The sequence below is a fragment of the Herpailurus yagouaroundi genome, unplaced genomic scaffold (assembly GCF_014898765.1).
Source record: "Herpailurus yagouaroundi ecotype Mexico unplaced genomic scaffold, PumYag 195, whole genome shotgun sequence".
Lineage (NCBI taxonomy): Eukaryota > Metazoa > Chordata > Mammalia > Carnivora > Felidae > Herpailurus > Herpailurus yagouaroundi.
In genome coordinates, this window is record NW_024412426.1 from 13,726,731 (window position 1) to 13,753,415 (window position 26,685).

The following is a 26,685-nucleotide window of genomic DNA, read 5'->3' on the forward strand; positions in this document are numbered from 1 at the left end:
TCTTGTATTTGTAATGACATAACTGCTCATAGAAAATTGTAACAGATCTAAATAAAAAAAAGAAAACTATAACAGATCAACAAAATGATACATAAAATAAGGCAACTTAATATAGTTTCAAACTATAAAATCAATATATAAAAGTCAAGTGCATTTCTTTATACTTGCAGTAAAACTGGAAAATATAATTTTGAAAAACTGCATTTATAGCATAAAAATATAAAACAGGAATAATTTTTTTATAGCTGTAAAACTTCTACACTTAAAACATTATTGGGAAAATAGAAGCATAAAAAATAATTGAAGAAATCTAGTTTCTTCAATCTAGTTTATGGATTCTAGTCTATGGATTCTAATCTATGGATTCTAGTTTATGGATTCTTCAATCTAGTTTATGGATTGAACACTCAATATGATTAAGATGCCAATTCTCCCTAATTTATTTTTCATTATACAAACCATCCATTTCATTATACAAGCAGATATCTTATAGAAATTCATAAGCTTTCCTTGAAATTTTTATGGAAATGAAAAGACCAGAATGAGGAAAGCAATTTTGAATAGCAAGAACATATCGGAGAACACAAATCAGACTTCAAGACTTACTATAAAGCTATAGTTACCAAGGCAATGGGGCAGGAATAAAGATAGATAAATGGATACATGGGCTGAGTAGAGAGTCTAGAAGTAGATCAATACTTACATAGTTAATGGATTTTCATTTCAAAGTCCTTTCCACACATATTGCTAGAACAGTTGGCTACCTATATTTTTTTAAAAATCAACCCCTATTTTATGCCAAACTCAAAAATTAATATAATATGGGTGATATACCTAAATATAAATGCTAAAACTATAAAGCTTCTAGAAGAAAATGTAGAGCATATATGCTTCATTGCACATAAATATTTATTTCCTTTTACAAAAGAACAAAAAATACGTTGAACCATAGATAGTAGGTTGGGTCCTTATATTCACGTGACACTACTTTCCATGTATTCTAGGCTTGGGGAAATTAGTTAAAATATTGAGGAGAGTAAGTTAAGGTGTCCTACTGATAGAGAAGAGAGATACAAATATGAAGAGTGGAAAAATGGAATAAAGCCTGTGCTATTCAATAGGGATCAGTGGTGTCAGCAGATACGGAAGTTTCAAGACAGGTAAACACATAAATAAATAGGTGATAAGGGAGATTCATGCATCAATAAATAGATACATACATAGATACATTAATGGATATATTTATAGGTACATAGATACATACTAGTTATAGGCATAGGCATAGGTATAGGTACCTTTGTGTGTAATAAAGGGAGTTAAAAGCAATGGTATTCCAATAGTAATTTGTACACCTACTGCCCGGATGTTAATTTAAAGCCAAGTTTGTAGGTGCTAATGTTATATCGCTGACTAATACGGTAATGATACAGTAACACTAATACAATAATGATACAATAAGTATTTAGAAGCAGTGTTTTGGCTCTTTTTTTAAAATTACCTTCCCACTTGAAAATTATTTGTAATAATAAATAGCTAATTTTTTAAGGCACAAAGATCATTCTTTTACAGGTTAGAAAGAAACCACATAAATCCTTAAAAACATTATAAATAAGAGCTTACCTGTGCAGGTTATTTCAGGATCCCATCTTCCATTTATGCAGATTGAGTGTTTGTAGTCTGTTCTTCCTCTACATTTGTAACGCATGTTGGTATTATGATCAGTCACCTCATATGAAACTAACTGTGATGATTTACACTTCTTAAGTTCATTTGTTGCTATAAAATTAAAATATTCCCTTGAAAAGACTAATCATAAAAATCAAAACAACTACTACATAAAAAATAGCTATAGAGTCAGTAGTCTAACGTATGCTCGTAAATTCCACCAAGTCATCCTGATCATATTGCATGAGATGGGCTTGTCATAAATAACAAGTGTTGGTGAGGATATGGAGAAAAGGGAACCCTTGTACATTGTTGCTGGGAATGTAAATTGGTGCAGCCACTTCGGAAAACAGTACGGAGGTTCCTCAAAAAATTAAAAATAGAACTACCATATGATCTAGCAATTCCACTTCTAAGTATTTATCTGGAAAAAAAAATGAAAACACTAACTGAAAAGATGTATGCACCCCATATTTATTGTAGCATTATTTACAACAGCCAAGATATGGAAGCCATCTAAATGTCCATTGACACATGAATAGATAAGGAAGATGTGGTATATAAATACAAGGGAATATTTATTCAGCCATAAAAAACAATAAAATCTTGCCATTTGCAACAACATGGATAGACCTTAGGACATTATGATAAGGAAAAGAAGTCAGACAGACAAATACCATAGTATTTACTTATATTTGGAATCTAAAAAACAAATTGAAAGTTCATGGATACAAAGAACAAATTGGTCATTGTCAGAAGCGGGGTGGGGTCAGGTGAAATGGGTGAAGAGAGTCAAAAGATACAAACTTCCAGTTATAGAATAACTAAGTCGTGGGGATGTAATGAACAGCATAGTGACTGTAATTAATAATACTGTGTTGTATGTTTATAAGTTGCTAAGAAGTAGATCTTGAAAGTTTTCATTACAAGAAAAAACAATCTATAACTATGTATGGTGATAGATGATAGATTTAGTGTGATCATTTCACAATGTATACAAATATCAAATCATTATGTTGTATACCTAAAATGAACATAATGCTGTATGTCAATTATAAATGTATATATGTACCTATAAAAATTAAAACCCCCCTTAAAAAAGAAATTGGTTGTTTAAAGTCACGGACTGTTTTCTGTATATGCTCTTAGAATCTTTGAGAAGCTATTCTTTTTTATACCTAGTCATCCTATAATCCAATAGTATTATAATGCCATAATAATAAATTTTTGCTAGCTTCAATATGTTACTTATGGACTATAGAGGCTTTTTATATAGCTATACATTTCAATAATTCAATAAAAACGGGGGTCCTTTTTGAAGTTGATAAAATCTCTTCATAGGCCTTTGCTAGGATTTGTTAATGGTTTAAAATACAGAGTCAGGTGAGTACGAATAGAGCAAACTCAAATAAATTGGCCGAAGAAAAGATTTTGCAATGCAACCTTAAGAAAAAAATAAATAAAAAGGAGTCTAATTCAAAACAAACTAGAGGCTCCAGGCTTCGTCCTATTTGTAGAACTGGTCCAGAGTGTTGAGGGAGAGAAAACAAGGTATTCTTCAAGTGATGGTAACTGAAGGAAGATCTGTAATCAAGAGGAGCGGTGGTGGTTGTTGTCATGCCCAATTTTTGAAAGGATTTCTTTGTTCATGAGGAGAAAATAAACATATGGAGAAAAGTGAAAGGAAGAGTGGAGGTACAAAGTAAAAACACTGAGAGGGGAAAACTGGAGTAAAACCTAACGTAGCTGAAAAGGTGACATTAAATATAATACAGGTAGAGGATTAATGTTAAGAAGGAAAACTGAGACCAGAGGAGAGTAATCACTGAAGCAGATGTTTTGGTGTTAAGTTATAATGAAAAGATGAGAGTTTTCATGCCTGGTATTACCTTCGGTTTTTTCCCCGCATATGACAGAAGTGAGGTGAGATCATTTGTGGGGATAGGATCGCATTAAAATGAGGTTTGGTCTTGGCGGACTGACAATACCTTTGACAGGAATGTGTTTAGAAATAAGCAACAAAATGTATTGATCTATTTAACAAATTCCTACTGAATGCCTCCTCTATGTCAGCCAGTCTTCTGAGGATTGGGAACAAGTCAGTGAAGTATGAATCCCTGTTTCCTTGGAGATTGAATCCCAACTGTATCTTCTCTTGGGATTAATTAATTCCCAGAAATTGGATGAATAAATGAAACTGGACATCCTGGTCTCTCTTTGAATGTAGAACCCAGAAAAACTCTTGGAAAGAACTCATTCAAAGGGAAAAGTGAAAGAAGGCCCCCAAGGTTCTCCAAGTTAGTCCTCAAAGGGCAGGATGATTCACTTACAGAATCAGAATTTTTTTCTTGGCTCAATCTCACCTGCCTCCTATGACTGAGTTATACTATTGACCGCCCACCCTCCAGCACATGAACTTCTTTTCGCTGCATTTGAAACTGGCTGAGGAATCATCTTTTGTTAGAAAATTTGATAGAGGCAAGATTCCTATGGGAGTGTAGCTAGTGGTATTTTGTCAACTTTATTTCCTTGTTTTCCAGGGCCTGAAAGAAAGAGTGCCCTATAAAAACAAAAATGGTATTTATGCAAAGATAGTTATATTTTCCTGGTAATTAGTACTCATGTTTTAATCATATATACACCTGCAAGTAAAATTTAGCTTCACACTTATAAACAATGTCAATATCAGGGACAGGGAGCATCATAAAATTCAATTGCTAGTTTATATTTTTCCTCTGTTGGTACATATTGAACTATAACAACAAATGTTTGAATATAATTTAAGACCTGATGTGTTTCACAAATATCTCTAAATTTTAAAAATATTGTCGCAGATATAGTTTTTACAATAAAAATGTTATGTTTTACTGAATGGCAATTCAAGAAATACTATTCTCACCAACACACTGAGGAAGTGGGGTCCTCCGTCCACTGTCACATGTAATTGATCTGGGTCCAATCAATGTATATGTTTCTCTGCAACTGAACTCCACTAAAGCTCCATGGTGAAAGGGAGGGGCAGAAGACTCCACAACATAACCATAAGCAAGTCCAGGTACGTCACCCCATGTACTGCCCTCTGTAAAAACTTCACAAAAAATATGTTTCTCTTTAAAATATAATTTATGTGGTTATATGCAGATAACAAAAACTGTTGATTTAATCACATTTGAGTGTTCGTGCTTTTTATACATTACCACTACATAGAGGCAAGGTTGTCCATGTTCCATCTACACACTGAATTTTATTAGAACACGTCATCAAAAATCCAGAGTTGCAAACATATTCCACCACTTCGTTAAGTTCATATTTTTCTTTGTTTGTTTCCTTAATCTCCCCACTGGGGGGTTGAGGAGGCGTACCACATGATTTTACCTGCCCTACGGTAGAAATACTGTGTAAATAATGGTTACGGTGTCTATAATTTCAAAATCACTAGAGTGGAGAGATTTTTTTCTTTAATCAATTTATTATTTATTACATAATTTATTATAGCATTCTTAAACAATAAAAAATGGTGTTTACACCAGATTCATTTCCCAGTTCTATTACTTCTACTGAACTAACCTATTAGAAGTATAGTTAAGCCTTGCAAATATGTTCAATATATGAAGGCATAAATCTGACTAAGGATATGCAAACTGATACTTGAAAATGAGAAAACATTGTAGAGATAAACTAAAGGCCCAAATAATGAAGAAATATAGTTCGGAAGATTTAATATTGTTAAAACGTTAATTTTCCCCAACGATCTATAGAGCCAATGTTATCCCAATCAAAATCACTGCAGGTATTTTTGTAGAAATTGACAAACTGATTCTAATATTCACATGGAAATGCAAAGGACCTAGAATGGCTAAAAAACTGAAAAAGAAGGAAAGCGTGAAGGAATAACATGATGTGATTTCAATACTAATCATAAAAGTACAGTAATTAAGAAGCTGTGGTTTGGGCATAAAGACAGAAAGACTGAAAAAGAAAACAGAATGGGGTTCAGAAATAGACCCATATGTATATGGACAATTAATTTTTGACAAACCTACAAAAGGCCATTCAGGGTAAAATGATAGTTTTTTTCTACAAAATGATGTAGAATTGGACACTCACATAAATCAGAGCTTTGATTCTATCATACCTCATATTCATGTCTCGCATACAAAAATTAACCCAAAATAGAGCATAGGCCTAAATGTAAACCCAGAAACTATAAATCCTTTAGAAAACAAAAGAGAAAATCTTTGTGAACTGAGATTAGTAAAATATCTTACATATGACACATAAAAAAAAGACACAAAAAATATTTTCTGACTACCTTACAATCCTGTAAACGTAAGAAACTGTTGGAGAACAAGAGGCCGGAGGCACGGTAAGAATGTCCTGAAGGAAAGGGACGGAGCAGCAAGGAACTAAAAGCTGTTTCATTCCCAGGACGCCGGAAGGAGGCCGGGACTGCTCGTTCTCTCCAGAAGCACATCGTACGGGCGCCAGGCCTGGGAAAAGAATGTTTCGTCCGGCGCCAGATGTACTCATGACCCGGTATGGAATACACTGCAGGTGGATGGCCTGTCCAGATGTCAAATACCGTGTTGTATGTTCTTGCTGCTGTCAGACAGTTTGCAAAAATGAAAGAGGCTTGAGCCAGGGGACCGATGCTTGCGCTCCGGGAGAGTCTTAGCCCCTGCTTTGTAGTTCTCTCGTCACCGCACCTTTAGGACCCGTCTCTTTACGAGAAACTTCAAGGGTGAATTCGAAACCTTGGTACACACCCTGAATTCAATTTTGAAAGTATAGCTCAGACAGGAAAGAGTAGCAAAAGAAATCTGTTCAATAATCTAAATATTCTAAAGAGGTATTCAAACCAATTAGTAAATATGACTGTATAATTATATTCATATTACATGCAAAAAATTTATCAAAACTTTCTTTAAAAAATACCATCATTTGAGATGAGCACTTGATCAATATTATTAACTTTGATTAAGCCATATATGTGACTGAACTGACCAAAAGTTTAGATACAATCAGTGAAATGAGTTAAGGCCCATGCTATTAAAAATGTCCAGTATTAATAGTGGAATTGTAGGCAAAAGGAAAAGTAACAAAAGTCCCTTCAGAGTCAGACATCATATAAACATCTATTCATATTTCCACTGCATATTTCAATGAACAATTGGAGATTAATTTCTTAAATAAGAAGTCTAAAGTATCTACTACCCAACACATGTCCTTCACAGGGTCTATCTCTGGCTTAATGCATTAGATTGTAGACACAATGGAAGCCAAAAGAAAATTAAGAGAGGAAAAAAGTTGATATCCAAAACTCAGTTGTTTCAGCAATCGTAGGATAAATATTCACCTTTACATGTTGGAAGATCAGGGGACCATCCAAAATGGGAACACTGAACTGAATCTGGTCCAACTCTTGTTAAGTTTTTGTCGGCAGGAAAATTGCAACACATCTCCAACTTTATATTTGTCTTTTTTTGGCTTAGGAATTAAGTATTTTTCTATTTGGAAAATTTTTCTATTTTCTATTTGGAATCGAGCATTCTCTTTCTATAAAAAAAAGGTAAAATAATTTAATGAGAATATATAATTAATCATTGCCAAAGTAAATTTTACATGTCTCATGTAATAATGAGGTGCAATGTATTATATTTACAGAGGGACTTCAGATAAATTCTCTTCCTTGAAAACTTACATACTAGGTTTTATATACCTTCTAAAGCCATACAGGACTCTTTGAGAAATATTAAGGTGTTGAACAGCAATAGATATATCCTGAAAATTTATTTGTAAAATCACTTTACCTATACTGGATCTGATTTTATCACTGACATTTACAAAATTTAATGTTATGTTTTTTATACTCTCAAAACAGAAAAGTATTCTCTCATTAAAAACTCAAAAAAAAAATAATGCTACAATTTTTAAATTGCACACTTAAATAAGAATTGGTATTTTTGTTTAATATAATTGGGGACCTGGAATGCTAAAGAGAAGCATTTCTAATGTATTTCAGTTAGAGGAACATTTAAAAAGCTTAATTGATACTTTATAAGTGAAGAAATCAAAGTGAAACATGAAACAAAATGAAGAAAGATGTTCAAGGCCATAGAGTTATATTCTAGGTGTCATGAATAGTTATGTAATATACAACCAACTATTATTATTACATTATATTATATTAACTTATGATATATATGTTATATATAAACTTATAATTATATTAACTGTTAATAAATTGTTGGTTGTTCTGATTCAAATTAGGAGTGTGTAAAATTATCTCTTAAAATTTGTAAAATTTGTGACATTGCTAAGTAGTATCAAAAACTGCATTTTTCTTATTGAGAATCCTCCTATATTGCTAATTAATTTATAAAATTAAAAACTGGAATTTAAAAATTTGAATCATACTCCAAAGAAAATTCATACTATCTAGAAGTATTAACACATAATCATAAAATTAGATGTAAGAGAACTATTTTTAAAGTAATGCCACTAGGGGCGCCTGGGTGACTCAGTCAGGTAAGCTTTCTTCTTGGTTTCCGCTCAGGTCAGGATCCCACAGTTCATGAGTTTCAGCCACACATCAGACTCCACGCTGACAGCAAGGAGCCTGCATGGGATTCTTTCTCTCTCCTCCTCTCTCTGTCCCTCCCTCTGCCTCTCAAAATAAATAATAAGCTTTTTAAAAAAAGTAATGCCACAAAAATAACTCCACAAATGTGCTTTTGTTTTAATCTTGGGTTTTATAGATTAGTTGAGGTCACACCTGATGAGAACTATAGGAATTCCTCTCCTAAAATTCTATTCCAGTCTTCTATGTAGCAATTCTTTTTTTTCTACGTATCTTTGTTTATATACCTTGTGCTCATTTTATATATTCTCTACCTTTTTTTTTTTTAATTTTTTTTTCAACGTTTTTTTAAATTTATTTTTGGGACAGAGAGAGACAGAGCATGAACGGGGGAGGGGCAGAGAGAGAGGGAGACACAGAACCGGAAACAGGCTCCAGGCTCTGAGCCATCAGCCCAGAGCCTGACGCGGGGCTCGAACTCACGGACCGCGAGATCCTGACCTGGCTGAAGTCGGACGCTCAACCGACTGCGCCACCCAGGCGCCCCTATTCTCTACCTTTAAACACATCATGAAAAATTCTGCCTTAACACCAAAAAAATAATAATAATAAATCTTGGCTATTGGCTACTTTCCAATTGTTGTATTTATATAAAGCTAATGACTTTTAAATTGTGATTTAAAGAAGAGTTTGAATAGGCATATCTTGAATTAGAGATATTTATCTTTATCCAAAAGTTAAAATCCTAAATCCAGGCACTGATACTTGGAAATGCTAGCATTAATTTTTTTAAAGTGTACATTTATTTAATATTGCTGGAAATACTGTTTAGCTTAAGTGGTTTATGACAACCATAATTCTTTGGAAACCTCCCCCCAAAGGGGAGAATGCCCAGGACATTTGAAATAAACTCAATATCATTCAATCTTTGTGCAATTTTCTGCTACATGGTCGAGGAAAGTTATTTGAAAAGAACACTGAACTGTCATTTGTTCATTCAACTTTTGGAGGCCTTACCGTGCTGGTGAATTCCTACCAATGAGTTCATAGGGTTGTAAGTTTTATAAAATTTGTAATAAAGCCTTATTGGCCACATCTGTTTCTACCACTGTCTTTGTCACCCCAACTTCTACTCCGTCCCATTTTCCTGACATGTGGTGACATTGGAAAGATTATGGGAATTATATATTTAAGATTTTGAATTCTTTTTTAAAGAAGGCCCCTCAAAATTGTAAAAGCTTCTGATTTTTTAAAACCTGTATCTGTCTCTAATCCCAGAAAAGAAATTCATGATCATCTTAAAAGTCTCCCCTTCTGCTTAGAATAAAACCCAAACTCTTTATGATCCATTTCTTGCCTACATTTCCAATATAACTTCCATGTCTCTCCCCCTGTCAATCCAGATGCCAGGCTTTATGATCTTTCAATTTCTTTAAATAGCTCAAGTTCCCTGCTGTTCAGCTGTTGCACAGACCCCCATCTCTATCCTGAAGGGTTTTCAACCTTCCTTTGTGTACATGCCGTCCTATATAAAAGTGAGCCCTCCGTCCCCACCCTCTCATTTTCTAAGCTCTTGGATTCTTTTGTTTCTTTGAACAAGGTTACATATAAAATATACTTAAAATGTGTTTTTATCATCCGGTCCATTATTGGGCTTAATTCATTGTTTGTTGGTTTGTTTTCATACTGGGTTGAAAGTTTCCAAAAGGCAGACCCTTGTTTTTCTCCTAGCCTATATCAAGCTCATAAATGGGTGTTTGTCAACAGCCCGAATTAATCAACTTTCACTGGGACCAACACACTACTCAGCAAGTCTACCTCATCTCAATAACAAACTCACTGCGTGCTCCTTTCTTGAAGTCTCTATTTTAAACCATTTCCCACACTTCTAAGTGTTCCTTCTCCTCCTTGTCCCGTGCACAACTCCGTCTCTGGTGACTTTGTCTTGTATCTCAAAGGAAAATAGAAACCATCAGCTCCCACTTCGTTCCAGCATGAAATTGACACATCCGTTTTCCTTCCTTCCTCCTGTTCAAAACTGGAAGTGGCTCTGTCGCCACAGAAGCCTCGTACTTCCACGGAGCTCTGGTTTCCTTTCCTTCCCACCTCCACAGGGAACCGCCCACCTCACGTCCTCAGTCTCTGTTATAGCCTATTCCGCAGTCACTTGGCTCTGATGTCCTCCGTCTTTAGAAAAGACTACCTTTGGTGTATGATTCCCTCTAGCAATACTCTGAACTTTCTATTCACGTGCTCACATAAACTTCTTGAAAGATTTATGACCACATATTGCTCTGAAGTTCTCACTGATGATTTCTCTTCGGTATACTCTATGTAGGTTCTATGCCCTGCGTTCCTTAACTGGCTCAGCCAGTTAAATGTCCAACTCTTGGTTTCAGCTCAGGCCATGATCTCACGGTTCATGAGTTCGAGCCCCACATTGGGCTCTGCAATGATGGTGTAAAGCCTGCTTGGGATTCTCTCTCTCCCCCATTCTCTCTCTGCCTTTCCACCACTCGCACTCTCTCTCTCAAAATAAACAAACTTTAAAAAATTACTTTAAATATTTTCAAATCAAATTATATCATTCCTTAAAAACTATTTTATGGCTTTTTTATTAGTGATTAAATTAATCTAAATGCTGACATGCCCTAATATAACCTAAATAATCTTTCCTTTGCCTCCTATCTAGCTTCAGCTTATAAAACTCCCACATCTTGACTAGAATCCACTTACCGGAATATTTCCCCAAACACTATTCTGTTGTCAAAGTTTTGCACAGTCTACATCCATTCATCTCCCCACGTAATCAAGCTCTCCTTCTTATTCTGGACAGCTGATTGGCAAACACAAGAGAAATTCATGTAAGAGTCCACAGAACTTGTCAAAGTCAGAAAACAGAGAGATTTTCTCAAGACCAGCAGAAATTAATTCTCAAGGTGAGAGGTACAAAGCAGAAACTCAAGAGCAAAATGGGTGCAGAATTTGTAAGAAACTAAAATTTTACTGGAGAGCTAAATTTAAAATAATTTAAAAGCTCTCATTTAGTAAAACAAAAATAATTATACTTTAACCACAAATCTGTGATGTATCTGGCCCATCGGAAATATTAATACAGTGTGTTAAAATTAGAGTATTCTCTTTGGGCTTCAGAACACCTTCTCTTCCCAGTTTACATTAAATCAGAAGAATTCGCCTCGACTTTTGTTCCTTAAGAATATCTCCAGGGGTGCCTGGGTGGTTCAGTCGGTTAAGTGGCCAACTTCGGCTCAGGTCATGATTTCACGGTCCATGAGTTCAAGCCCTGTGTCGGGCTCTGTGCTGACAGCTCAGAGCCTGGAGCCTGTTTCAGATTCTGTGTCTCCCTCTCTCTGACCCTCCCCTGTTCATGCTCTGTCTCTCTCTGTCTCAAAAATAAATGAATGTTAAAAAAAAAAAAAAGAATATCTCCAGATCATTCAAAATTCTGTAAAAAGGAACACAGAGAGATAGGGTCACCAGGGTGGTACCAGTTGGTTGAGTGTCCGACTCTTGATTTCAGCTCAGGTCATGATCTCAGGGTTGTGGGATTGAGCCCCGTGTCAGGTTCCACACTGAGCATGGAGCCTGCTTAACATTCTCTTTCTCTCTCTTTTTTTCTCTATCCCCTCTGCTCCTCTCTCCCACTCGTGCTCTTTCTCTCTTTCAAAAAAAAAAAAAAAAAAAAAGAACACATACAGGGTTTTTTTTAACTCATTTTTCCTTTTACAAACTTTATGTTGAGGTAACTGATAACTGCTCTTGAAGACAAAACGGTTTTTTTTTAAATATGAAATTTATTGTCAAATTGGTTTCCATCCAACACCCAGTACTCATCCCAACAGGTGCCCTCCTCAATGCCCCTCACCCACCCTCCCCTCCCTCCCACCCCCCATCAGCCCTCAGTTTATACTCAGTTTTTAAGAGTCTCTCATGGTGTAGCTCCCTCCCTCTCTAACCTTTTTTTTTTTCCTTCCCCTCCCCCATGGTGTTCTGTTAAGTTTCTCAGGATCCACACAGGAGTGAAAACATATGGTATCTGTCTTCCTCTGCATTTTTTTAACTGAAGTATAGTTGACAATGTTATATTAGTTTCAGATGCACAACATAGTCGTTCAACAATTACAGACTTTTTTATCCTAAAAAAAAGAGAGAATACTTGAAATGAAAGTACTTACCATAACATGTAGGTGTATCAGACCAGCCATTGTTACCACATACTATGGAACCGTGTTGCCTCCAAGTCTGCTTTCATATCCATCATAGCGCTCAAATTCTAACTCGTCATTGAACTTAAACGACTTGCCACCACTTTTGAGTCTGGCATTCTCAAATCCTGGCATATCACAAGATTCTAGTTCATAACAGAATTGAAGATTTTATTGATAATGTTAATTAATGAACAACCTAACTTAATAATCCCATCCCTAGAACAAAAAGCTTTATCAATTAATATGTGCTAATGAATTAAACACTAAGTAAAAGTAATCCAAAAAGATCGGTGATGAATTGCCTTAAAATAATTACCAAAAGTGAAAACAGTGTTACTACAAAGCTTTTTCTCATCACTAAAACGCTGTGAAAATTTATGTTAGGAACATTTTTCTCAATTCAATTATATTTATGTATTCATAGCATGCTGGTAATAAAAGAGGCCATTACAGCATATAGTATTTTTTTTCTAGGACACCAGAATAGCATCTTAAGAATTAAGATGCCAAACTTCTTAGCAGTTGCAATACATATACCAGAGAAAAATGGATAATTAAATAAAAAGATTGATGTATTTGTATTATATAAGATATTTTCCCTTCCATAATAAGAAATCTTGTAATGGAAAATTGATTACAATGAAATCAAATCTCTCTCCTAATACCTACATAAAGTTCAAATTTGAGTTCTGGAAGGAGGCAGCAGAGTTGTCAAAATCAGAAACATGTTTATTTGTTAAAACTTAAATGTTTCTTGAAAGAAATACCTATGTGCAATTGTTGCTTGCCTTTTTGCTTTTTCTAGTCTATAAATGTTGTTGAAAATGCATGGAAAAAAAGAGCAGTTACCTGAGCAATCTGTACTTCAGAAAGCTTAACAAAGGATCAGGAAGATGAACTATGGAAGGATAGGATTATTTTGCAGGTGGAATGAAACTGTTCTATGGTTATCTCCAGGGATAGCTAGGATTCTAGTGCTAACCCTTTGGCCAAGATAAGCATGTGGTACCCAGTGATTTATAATGTGCGGTTTAAGTATGAAACCCCTGGAGACACACTGTACAAGCTTGTCTAAATTTTGTAGGAATATATAGATTTATGGTTTATACCTGGTTTAATCAGTTACAGAGACTAGTTTAAGTAAGTAAGCATAATGTTATGAGACCTCTTTGTAAATTTGTGTACTAGCCTACCTGAAAACAAGATACCTTACATGCATCTTGGTGATTTGGAACCCAAAGATGAAAAACATCCGGAAAAAATGGTACGGAATGGCTGTGCTTATAAGTGTTCAAACTTCTCTACAATTGCCTTTGTTTCTCTCTCCTGTTGTACTACGGTCTTTAACCTTTACAAACCCTAATGTAAATCTATGCTGTGGAGTCCTGCTAATCTTCTTAATCATCAAATACTGTATAATTGATGTAATAACCTATAGAACCTACAAAAATATTACCAAACTAATAGTAAATTAAGGAAGATGATGCTAAATGGTCAATACATTAAATGAAATTGTATTTTGATACAATAATAATGGGAAGTGGAAAATCAAAACTTTATAATTTGTAATAGTATTAAAAGAAAAAAAAACGTGCCACAAAAGGAAAGATTTAACAAAACATGTGCATGACTTGTATTCAGAAATTATATAACCTCCCTGAGAAAACTTGAAGGAGGCCTAAATAATTGGAGCGATAAATCAAGATCTTAAATTGGAGGAAAAAATATTTTTACAATCAACTATCCCCAGAATAATATACAGATTCAACTCAATTCCAATGAAAATCCTAGTAGACTTTCCGTAGAAATTAACAAGGTAATACCAAAACTCAAAGAAAATGGAAAACAGCTAAAAAAAAAAAACCAAAAAAAAAAACATTAAAAATTAATGTATGAATTGTCTACTGCAACTACAAAGAAAATCCACATACTTACATCAGGTTTAAACAGTACTAATTTATTTCTTAAATTTTTGTCGGTTCAAAATGTGACAGGTGGATCACTGGACTAAATCAAGGTGTTGCAGACCTGTGTTCCTCTCTTGGGGCTCCAAGGGAGAATCAGTTTCCTTGTCTTTTCCAGCTTCTAGAGGCTTCCTGAATTGATTGGTTCATGGTCTCTTTCTCCATCTTCAAAGCCAGCAACTGTCTCTCTCTGATCCTTCTTACCTCATCTTGTTTCTCTATCTTTCTCCATCTCTGCCTCTCTCAATCCCACCCTTCTTTCCATATGGTATTACGTTGAGCCCATTTAGAAAATCAAGAATAAAGTTTCCATTGCAAGGCCTTTAACATTAGTAATATCTGAAAAGTTCCTTTCTCTAAGTAAGGTACCATAATCACAGGTACCAGGGATCAGACATGGGCATCATTGGGGAGGCCATTATTCTACCCCCCAAAATTAAGAACAGATGGGAGGACTCACACTACAGTAATCAAGGGAAGACATAATGATATAAGGATAAATATATAAATTTGTGGGAAATGATAAAAAGTCCAGAAATAGACACACACGTGCACGTGCGCGCACACGTGCGCGCACACCCACACACACACTTACCTATATTCAGTGGATTTTTGACAAAACTGACAAGTTATTCAGGAAGTAAAAGGATATCATTTCCAGCAAATTGTGCTAAACAACTGAAAATCCATATGAGGAAAAAAGATGAACCCTATTGCATACACAAAATAGCTAGAAATCAATCAGAGACATGAATGTAAAAGTACATATGTAAACTTTGGAGAGAAAAAAAATATGACAAATCTTTGCGACTTTGAAGTTGGAAAAAATGTCCTATATAGAGCACAAAATAAATAATTAAAAATTGACCAATTTGGACTTCATCAAAAGTTAAGGCATATGTTCCTGGAAATAAACTGTTAGAAACTTAAAAGATAAGACACAAATGGGAGAAAATATTTGCAAATCATATACTTGATAAAGGAATTGTTTCCCAAATATCAAACTACCTACTTAAATTTGGGAAAAATTCAATTTCACAGAAGGAGACCTAACAATGGCCAATAAGCAGATGAAAAGGTGTTCACTATCATAAGTCAAACAGCAACGTAAAATTAAAGCAAAATGACATCCCACAATATGCACAACATAATGCTTAAAATTTTGAACCTGATGATCCTGTTTGTTAATAAAGATGAGAATCAACTGGAATTCTCAAACATTGCTGGTGGGGATGCAAAATGCCAGTTAACTTGAAATTCAGTAAGGCAGATTCTTACAGATTTAATCATGCACATAACCCAGCAATTCCCTTTTGGATATTTATGCAACAAATAGTAAATATATGCGCATTCAAAGACTTAAATTCAAATGTTCATAAATAGCTCAATCATAATTGCCAAAACCTGGAAACACTCCAAAAATCCATCAATATTGGAATGGATAAACACATTTTATATCCATATAATGCTACACAACTCTATTATGAAAACAAATGAGCTACTGATGCAAGCAACCACACAGAAGAAAGTCACAGACATTATGCTAAAATAAAGCAGCCAGATAGGAGAATCCATTTCTATAAAGCCATTGATATGCAACTGTGGAAAGGAAACACTACTCTATAGTAACAAAAAGAATATTGGTTGCCTGGTGTGGTGTTGCTGGGGGAAGCTGAATGGCAAGAGAAGAACAGAACTGGCTCAGAAGATGAAAACTGTCTCTAGCTTGACTTGGTTTGTGATTACATAGATGTACACATTTGTCAAAGCACTGGCCTACTCACTAATATGTATGAATTTTATTGTATATAATTCATACCTATACGGAGATGATTTTTTAAATAGACACTTTGCCAAAGAAGACATCCAGATGGCAAAAACACACGTGAAAGGATGCTCAATACCGCTCAGCATCAGGGAATTACAAATCAAAACCACATTGAGATACCAACTCACACCCATCAGAATGGCTAAAATTAACAACTCAGGAAACAACATGTTGGTGAGGATGTGGAGAAAGGGGAACCCTATTGCACTGTTGGTGGGAATGCCACTCTAGAAAACAGTTTGGAGGTTCCTCAAAAAATTAAAAATAGAACTGATCTATGACCCAGCAAGTACACTACTAGGAATTTATCCAAAGGATACAAAAATGCTGATTCGAAGGGGCACATGCACCCCAATGTTTATAGGAGCACTATCAACAATAGCCAAATTATGGAAAGAGCCCAAATGTCCATCAACTGATGAATGGATTAAGAAGATGTGGTATATATATATATACATACAATGGAATACTACTCAGCGATGCAAAAGAATGAAGTTTTGCCATTTGCAACAATGTATATGGAACTGGAGGGTATTATGATAGGTGAAATAAGTCAGTCAAAGACAAATATCATATGATTTCACTCATATGTGGAATTTGAGAAAGTTAACAGATGAACATAGGAGAAGGGAAGGAAAAATAAGATAAAAACAGAGAGGGAGGCAAACCGTAAGAGATTCCTAAACAGAGAACAAACCATAAGAGACTCTTAAATACAGAGAACAAGCTATGGGTTGATGGTGGGGATGGGGGGGGGGGTGTTATATGAGTGATGGACATTAAGGAGGGCACTTGTTGGGATGAGCACTGGGTGTTATATGGAAGGGGTGAGTCATTGGGTCCTACCCCTGAAGCTAAGATTACACTGCATGTTAACTAATTTGAGAATAAAATAATAATAATAATAATAATAATAAATAAATGAGCACTTGGAAACTAAACATACAGTTGTCAAAAAATTTTCAAGTGATTAAGTTACTAGGAAAAAAAACAATCTGCCTAAATAAAAAATAAAAAGTGAAAATAAATGGAATTACGAGAAAAATACTATGTTTCAAAGAACATCAAGCTGAATAATAAGAAACTCCAGACAGAAAGAACAGAAAATACTAAGAAATAAAAACAAAACTAGTGAGACAGGGAAACTGAAGAACTGCATAAAAATCTGCTCTTTGTTCCTTTTCCTGTTTCTTTTCTTGGCAGGACCTGCACCCCCACTCCGCTTTACACATACCTTGTAATGCAAACAGTATATGTCCTCCTTGTAAGAGACAAGGAATTAATGATTTCTCTAGAATAGATAACATCTAAGGAAAGACCAGGTGAGAATGACCTGATGAAGCTATAATATGCATATTCAAGACCACTGGTGCTAGGTATCTCCAAGGCCCTCTGGCTGCAAGGAATAATGCCTTCCTCCCAACCCCACCCCCATCTTCCCCCATCTTTGTACTAGCCAGTTCCTGGATGTATGAGGGGACACTTCAGCAGACCACCATCCTCAATAAAAAACCCTAGACCCCAAAGACGAGATTCATGCTCCTTTCCTTTCTGACTCTCCCAGATGCTGTCTGTATCTGCTCTCTCTATATCTTCAGTAAACTCTGCTTTTACCTCCTGCTGGCTTGTGTTTGATTTCCATCCTACACAAAGCCAAAGATCTTGACTGGTCCTGCAGGACCCCCTCTGGGTCACCGGACCTGGCCTGCCAGCATCAATAGCACAAGGAATGAGTGACATCAGCAAGATGGTGGATAAAATATTTCTCACAATATCCTCCCCTAACCACTAGCTGGCATCTAGTTACAGACAAAAGTGCCTTTGGGGGAGATGTGGGATCCAGGTAGGACATTGTGAAACCCCAGAGAAGTCCAAGAACAAGAGGGCTGTTTTGAGAAAACAGGTCTGCACCCAGGGGCTGACTTGCCAATTGCGGTCCTGGCTAGAAACACAGAAACAGCTGCACAATCCTAAGGACTGGGCTACAGCCCCATCTGGCTTTGACTCTGTAACCAGCACCACCTGCCAAGGGACCTGGAAGGAGTCTCACCCACCCATGTGCATAGTAATAGGCACACAGACCTCAGCCCTGGCTCTGGACCCTGAAGCAGCCTGTGAACCAGCACCAGCCCCTCTCAGTCACAGTCTAGAAGCCACTGGAGAATGCCAATTTAAACAATTACGCACAGATAAGAGAGTCTTTGTAGAAGTCCAGCAGTCCAGCAGAGAATTTCCAGTACGTGGATGCAGCAAAAGATCCAAGACTAGTCGCTTTGAAGAGGGTCAGTTTGGCTTTACAATTGATACCTCTCCCTCAGGGGTCTAGAGAGAGCTTCTTGGTGCATGATTCTTCTCCACCCCCCTCCTCCCCGCAGGTTAAAGTGAGGGTATGTGAATGAGTCCAAGGCTTCCCAGCTGTGTGAGAGACTGCCAAGGAGGCCCATTTCTCTCTTGCTGCATCCAGAGTACTGATCCATGAGCTTTGCGGTTTGGAGCAGTGCGCAGCTGAGAGGACAGCAGCCAGTGCTTGGGATGAAATATGTCAAAGGCACCTAGTGATTTTTTTTCTATTGTTTTACTTTGAGCCAAACTATCTTTTCAAGTTTGAAGTGAATTTCTTGTAGATGGCATATAGCCAATGTTGTTTATGTGTCCACCCTGCCATTGTCAGTCTTTTAATTAAAGTATTTACACCATTGACATTTAAAGTCATTATTTTTATATTAAATGGCTACATCAGCCATTTTATTATTTGGTGTGTGTGTGTGTGTGTGTGTGTGTGTGTGTCCTGTTTCTCATTCCTATTTCCTTTTTTGTCTTCCCTGTGGATTTCTTCAACATTTTAAAATAATTTTGGTATATCTATATTGTTGACTATATCTCTTCGTATGTTTTAGCAGTAGTAATCTAAGCATTAATATATACATATAAAGCTTATCACTCCCTGGTACTAGTTCACGTAAAACGTGGAAATCTTACTTCCTTTTGGCTTTCCCCACATCTTCAACTTTGCATACAACAAATATGTCTTTGTTCTATATGACTTATTGCATTAGTCATATTCAGTCAGGGAACAGAAACCAATCCATCTATTTCTACAAGTGAAAATTAAATACAGATAATTAGTTGCAAAGGTGTAGAAAGGTCTACAAGACCAAATGGGAAAACGAAGAAGCCGGGGGACATGAACAGCAATAAGTATAATATCAAAAAGCAAAAGATACCATTGCTTTCAAGATGGCACCTAAAGCTTGCACCTGTTGCTTTGTTGTTGAAAAGAGTTTTATGGTTACTTCTGACTCTAGTGAAGAAGGAACAAATTAGCAGGACTTCCGAAAACGGCATTCCCTCTGGATCACCCAATTGCTACTTGAATTATATTGTACAAATACCTTGTCTCTAACTACTGTTGGGAACTGCCAGTCTGGGAGAGCCAGAATGTTCTTCCTTGTTTCTGATTTCCCACTACTACTTCTATGGGCAAAACTCATTGAAAACCGACAAACAAAGAAGAGTGGGAAATGTACTTTATGCTCTAAGTCTTAAGAATATGCAGCTTTGTATAGAAATTTGGGTGTGGTGCTAAATGACATCAATTAAATAACACAGTCCACCACAGTAACGATAATGATAGTTCCACATGACAAGATTACCTTTGCTTTCCTATAATGAAGATGACTTTGTTCTCTTCTATAAATGGGAATCAAAACTTCCAAGAGTCATCCTATTGATACTTGGTGATGTTGTTACCTGACTTTAGTCACAATCCCACAGAGGTATTCTGTGTCTTAAAAGCTAAATCATTTCCTTTCACAAAGGCATAAGGTCAAGGAAGAGAAAACAGTTAAAAAATATACAAATTCACCTAGAAGAATCAAAACAGAAAGTATAGTGCTGCAGTCCTCATTTAAGTTATTGATCATTGGGCTGTGGTTGATATTGTAAATGTTTTTCTACACCCCATGTTTCCTTCCTCTGCAGCCAGCATCTAAAGTAGTCCAGATCCTCTACCTGATGGGGCTAACCAAAACTTCATTTCCAAATTGTCAGAGACCATAGCAACCTCACATTTAGTAGGTTGCGGATGTCTTCCATTAACCTTTATTGATGCACAGAGAAGTCTAAAGAAGAAGCCTCAGTGTTTGCCGCATTCAAATATAATTTCCCTGTTCTCATCACGTAGTGGTAAACAATAACCCTGTCACAATTCAACTCAATATCCCCGGCCTGTGTACATAATCCACTTCTATGCCTGTTAGTTCAGTGACTTGAGAGGCCCAAGATAACGGATTTACCATCAACTTCCAGTAAAAGGAAATATTGATCCGTCCCTAGTGAAAGCATTGTCTCTCACGACCTGCCTTCTAAACCAGCAGAGTACCAAGTTGTAAGCTTGGAGAATGTTATTAGTGATTAAACATCTTAACAGATGCAGATAAAGTGATAATCGAATACAATTCAACACAAACTCTTGGTCAAAAAAGAAAATACAATAAAATTCTTGCAACACAAATAGAAGGAAATGTCCTGAAGCAAACAAAACAGAGCTGTTGAGATACCGTGCTGCCAATATGCTACAATCCCAATTTACTCACAACAGTGTTAACAGTTGTGATATTGTGAAATATATATTTAGTCTTTTTTCCCCATTTCTGGTACAGAGCTCCTAAAATGCTTGGAATTTCCTAAGTGATGAGTGTGATAAAAAGTGTCTTTATTTATGCTAATGAGGTGACTTTTAGAAAACACCAAGATAGGGGCTGGTTGCCAGAGGAACCAGCCCTGATTTTAGAGAGTTGGACCGTTCAGTCCCCTGACCTCCAGAGGTTGGATCTATTGCCAACAGCCAATGACTTAAGCCTTACAAGAAATGATGAAAGGAGTTCCTCAGCTTAAAACAAAGTGTCGTTCACATTAACATGAAAACATAAAAATAAAACACACTGCTAGGTAAGTATAGTCAGATTCAAAATACTCTAAACTGTAATATGGTGGTGTGTTAACCACTTAATTCTAATGTAAAGCTGAAGGACCAAAGAAATAAAAATAGGTATACCTGCAATACTTAATGATACAAAATATAAAAAGAAATTTTGACATGAAAAACATATAATATTGGGATGAGTAAAGGGTAGAATTTTTATACACAATAGAAGCTAAATTGTCATTAGTATAAAATACAGTGTTATATCTATAAGATATTTGAAGCAGGCTTATGGTAACCACAAAGCAAAAACCTACAGTAGATATACAAAAGATAGAAAGGATTCAAAAGATACCAAGGTGAAAAATTATTAATCCACAGAGGAAAACAGTAAGAGAGGAAGAAAGGAATAAGGGAACTGCAAACCACCCCAAAACAATTAATAAGATGACATTGATAAATCCTTACCTATAAATAATTATTTTAACTATAAATGGATTAATTTTCCAATGAAAAGGCATAGAGTGGTGTATATGTATATGCTATAGAAAAGGCAGTGGAATATACTGCCTACAGGACACCCACTTCAACTTTATCAATACACATAGAATCAAGGTGTAGGAATGGAAGAAGATATTCTATACCAGTAAAATCCAAAAACAAGCAAGGGTATCTATACTTATATCAGATAATACAGACTTTAACTTAAAAATAGTACAAGAGGGGTGCCTGACTTCAGCTTAGGTCATGATTTCATAGTTCATGAGTTCAAGCCCTGCATCAGGCTTTCTGCTGTCAGCACAGACCCTGCCTTGGATCCTCTGTCCCCCTCTTTCTCTGCCCCTCCCCTGCTCATTCTCTCTCTTTCTCTCTCCCTCTCTTTCTCTCTGTCTCTCTCAAAATAAATAAACTTTAAAAAAAAACAGTATAAGAAACAAAGCAGGTGATCATGTAATAAGAATGATTAAGAATGAGTTTTATCATCAATGATAAGAATGAGTCTTCAACTCATCAAGAAGATATATAATAGTAAATATATATGCACCCAACATTGTAGCACCTAAATACACTAAGCATTACAAATAAATCTGAAGGGAGATATAATCCATACACTAATAGCAGGGAACATCAGTATTGCATTATCAACAATGGATAGATAATCTAGATTGAAAGTCAATAAGGAAACATTGGACTTAAACTACATTTTAGACCAGATGGAATTTATAAACAAACAGGGAGCATTTTATCCAACAGAAACAGAATACACATCCTTCTCAGCTCACATGCACATTCTACAGGATAGATCACAGGATAGAATGTAAGCTATTATTTGTCATAAGTATAGAAAACTGCTCGTGGGCTTTCATCTGAATCTTTTTTCCTTATTTGTCTCTTGGGAAGGGGGTAAGTCTTTGATCTTCCATATACCTTTTAAATCAACTTATCAAGTTCCTTTTAATAGCCTTATTTATTTTCATTTAGAATTACCTTTAAACTTCATAATTTATAAAAAATTCATAGCCTTATAATGTTGTGCCTTCCTATTCCTGAATGTGGTATATTTCTAAATGTAATAGATCTTTTTGAATCCTCACTAATTGTCTTCTATTGTATATGTTAGGGAAGTTTTTAGTTTTTGTGAGCTGTTTTTTGTAGATAACATGGTTATTTGAGTTCTAAGAATGTTCTTTTTACCTTTGGTGATTTGAAACGTCACAAAACAATATACATTAGCTTAAAATTTAGAATTAACTTTATTGATGATCTTTGACTTCCTTTGTGCTATTTTTTAAATAATTTAATGTTAAGATTTCTTTTTTGAGCTCTATTGAGATATAATAGATATATAACATTGTGTAAGTGTTTTTCTGAGAAATACCTTTTATATCAACAACTAATTTTTTTTGGCTTTAGAAGTGCATTGCTTTGTAGATGATATACAGACAAACAACTCCTGTAATGCTGCATTAAAATGCAGGTGATACTTCGGAATGTAACAAATATCACTTGTAAAAACTGATGCTCCAAAATGTGCATACTGGATGAACCCACCTTGATAAAATTAAAAAGAATTAAAATAAAATAGACTTTCTAGGAATATATGCAGAGGCAAGCATGGTGTATAGAGAGAAAACAAGGAAATAATGACTAGGAAATACTGGGTGGTGTTTACTCCAAGTGAAGGGGAGGAGAAGGTGATTCATGAGTCACCATATAATTAACAATAGGGGAATTTTTGTAGGGGTTCTAGCTTTCACTTTGGCTAATTTGTTTAAGCGAGTTTACACATTATTAATAGTTATTAACTTCATATTTTTAAAAATTGAAAATCAGCCACACAAATGACACAAACATGATGAGAATGAGTCACGAAGCACAAATGACTAATCTCTGTGAAATTTTAATTTAAAGCTCTGTGAATTTTAATTTTTTAAAAGAGGTATGGTTTTCTATATCTATCAGATGGAAGACTAGGCTGTCCTAAGAAATCTGCGATGGTGAAGCACCTACCAGCCAGGAAGAATAGTACTCGCATTATCTCAAATGTATAGTTGTTCTCATAAGAAAGTTAAATCTCTAGACACCAAATTAAAAAAAGGAAGGTGAAAACTCTTACCTCACATAGATTTACTCCTTATTAAATGTTTTTCTTTTTTAAGTAAAGTGCTGTGGGGCATGGTCATGGATTTCTTTCCCTTTCCAACCTCTTTAATGGAACACCTATGCAAACATAGGTGCAGCATAAATGTGTAGGACATTTAGCTCAAAGACCCCTTTTAGAAAGAATTCACTAGCTCCTAAAACAAGATTAGTTTTCAACTGGAATGTGGGGTAAAGGTTTGTTCAGGTTTTACATTTAACTTTCATGTCTGCATATTCCCTTTCCTCTGCTATTTCTCTTGTCTAGAAATATCCTCTTTTAAGAAATGTTTATTTATTTATTTTGAGAGAGAGAGAGAGAGTGCACGCACATGAGCTGGCAAGTGAGGAAAGGACAGACGAAGAGAGAGAATCCCAAGCAGGCTCTTCACTGTCAGTGCAGACCCCAACATGGGGTTCGATCCCCCAACCCTGGGATTGTGACCCGAGCCGAATCAAGAGTCAGACGCTCAACCGACTGAGCCACTCAGGCAACCCTAGAAATATCCTTTTAATGCCAATTCTAATATGATCTAGGGGATCAGAGCATTTAACAGACAGTTGGGAGTCAGGAGGAAAAGACCATCAAATGACACATCTTCCCAGCTGGTCAGCAAGCACACTGATGATAGAGCCCTCCCTACTGGTGAACTGGGGTACTTTTCATTGAAACACTTAGGACTGGACAGGAAGCTTTATTGTGTTGTTTTTCATTGTTGTTGATAATGAAGGAAATTTCCCAAATATAGATTTAACTAACATACAAAACCCAGCATGCAACAAATTATGAAATGAAGAATGCTCAGTGATGTATAGTCTGCTTGTACCTGGTATTTAATGAGGTACCATAAGCTCATTAGAGGTTTCATTTACAGTAGCTTGGAAATAGAAGACTGGATAACAAAAGAAAATGACAGACTTTTAAAAAAACCACATGAAGAATTTATCATTTTAGTAATAGAAATGATTTTAAATTTTCTTTTATTTTCAACAGTTGCCAATGGTCTCAGAAAACGAATTAAAATGTGTGGGCATTACACTGGAAATTAAGAATACACTCTACATTTTATTAAAAGAGATACACCTACTACACATAGCTAACTTTACTAAAATATTAAACTGAGGGGCGCCTGGGTGGCGCAGTCGGTTAAGCGTCCGACTTCAGCCAGGTCACGATCTCGCGGTCCGGGAGTTCGAGCCCCGCGTCAGGCTCTGGGCTGATGGCTCAGAGCCTGGAGCCTGTTTCTGGTTCTGTGTCTCCCTCTCTCTCTGCCCCTCCCCTGTTCATGCTCTGTCTCTCTCTGTCCCAAAAATAAATAAACGCTGAAAAATAAAATAAAATATTAAACTGATGGCAATGTTCCTGGAGTTTTAGCAGATGAATTGAGGTATAATTGAAATAGAATAATATTTTAAATTACTGTATGTATTTAAAATGCACAACTTGATGAGGTTTGACATATAAAACCATCATCACATATGAGATTATGAGGGTATCTGTCACTTCCCAAAGTTTCCTTGTATTATATATAAGAATCCCAGATACATTTTGAAGTTACAATCCAGCTTGTTTGTGTCTTATTTTCTAGTTAAGTTTCCATGAACATATCTACAGATCTCCATAATCAATGTTAACTGGCCTTTCACACTGTAGAACTCAGAAAACAGAAAACATATTTTTTACGTTACCCTTAGGTGAATATGTAACAATTTTTACACAAACGTATTCTTTAGTACTAACTAACAATTCAGACTATTCTTGCCTGTCAATCCAATCAAAAATATACCCACATGAAAGCAGACAGTTATATTTAAGAGGGAAGCTGAATGTTGAAAACTGTTTCAACTTACCTTGTCCATGAGAGCAAGAAACCCACAAGATGAGAATGACATTGACTAGTAATCACATATTAGATATTCTCAATGATAAATTAATACAGTTTTCCAGTTGAGTTGTTTGGGGTTGTAAATCTACTTCATTAGCAGTTAGCAAGTGAGACCCTGAATGTAAGTGCATTACAGTGAAACTAGTTAATTGTTGCCATCCAGTTAAATAACAAAGTTCAAAGAGTTATACAAAAATCCCTAAATAATTCCCCTCAGTAGTTTCACAATACTTCATTGCATTCACTACTCAGTATCTAGTAAAAGGGTTAAAGCAAATTCTTAGTATTTATATATTCTATAACTAATGTGCCTCGAGCCACCTTTACTTATGGCCCAATTTACTCTGAAACATATAATGATTTCCCCTCAGGAAAAATACCACATAAATTTCTGCCTGGTTATATTTGTCATTTTTTAGGATATGATCCTATGCTATAAAAAAAATTGTTTTCAAACACAAAATTATAATCTAAAATATGATATTACTAGAAAAGAGAAAACTAATGAGGAAACAGGCATCTGCTCAATTCTAAGCACTAACCTACCCAATATCCTCCATTTCTCCTGACAACAGATCTAGAAGGAACTCAACTGACTTGCCAGGGCTGGGTAAGGTGGGCTGGTCAGAATGTTGACCAGTAAGAGACCACTGGAAGCCCTGGCTGCTGGAGAAGCCTAGATCTACATCAGGCAGCGAGTCCAAATGGGGACAGACTGTCATCATTTTGTAGCTGCCACCTCAAGGTGATTTTCAGGGGATGGGCCCCTCCACTCTGGAGATCATGAGGTGGTTGGGCCTAGAAAGCCCCACTGCCTAAGGCAGGATTTAAGGTTGCACACTGTGCATGCATCTGCCCAGTAGTTCAGGGTAGCTCAGGACCGGGAACAGGGTGCTGCTCAGCACAGGCTGGTCTTGCTAGCATGGGGCCACAAGGACTGGCCAGGGTGTCATCTAAAAAGAGACACCA

The 26,685-nt window shown here is 35.9% G+C and overlaps 1 protein-coding gene across 1 annotated transcript in view; it reads right to left on the reverse strand.

Moving 5' to 3' along the window:
* The window catches only part of LOC121011672 (complement factor H-like), a 35,020-nt gene extending 8,579 nt beyond the window's left edge, over positions 1-26,441 (reverse strand). The window contains 7 exon segments of the mRNA XM_040446291.1: positions 1,621-1,776; positions 4,565-4,753; positions 4,866-5,045; positions 7,022-7,094; positions 7,096-7,152; positions 12,493-12,599; positions 26,318-26,441. Coding sequence (XP_040302225.1) covers positions 1,621-1,776; positions 4,565-4,753; positions 4,866-5,045; positions 7,022-7,094; positions 7,096-7,152; positions 12,493-12,599; positions 26,318-26,441 — 886 coding nt within the window.
* Positions 26,442-26,685: the final 244 nt, after the last annotated feature.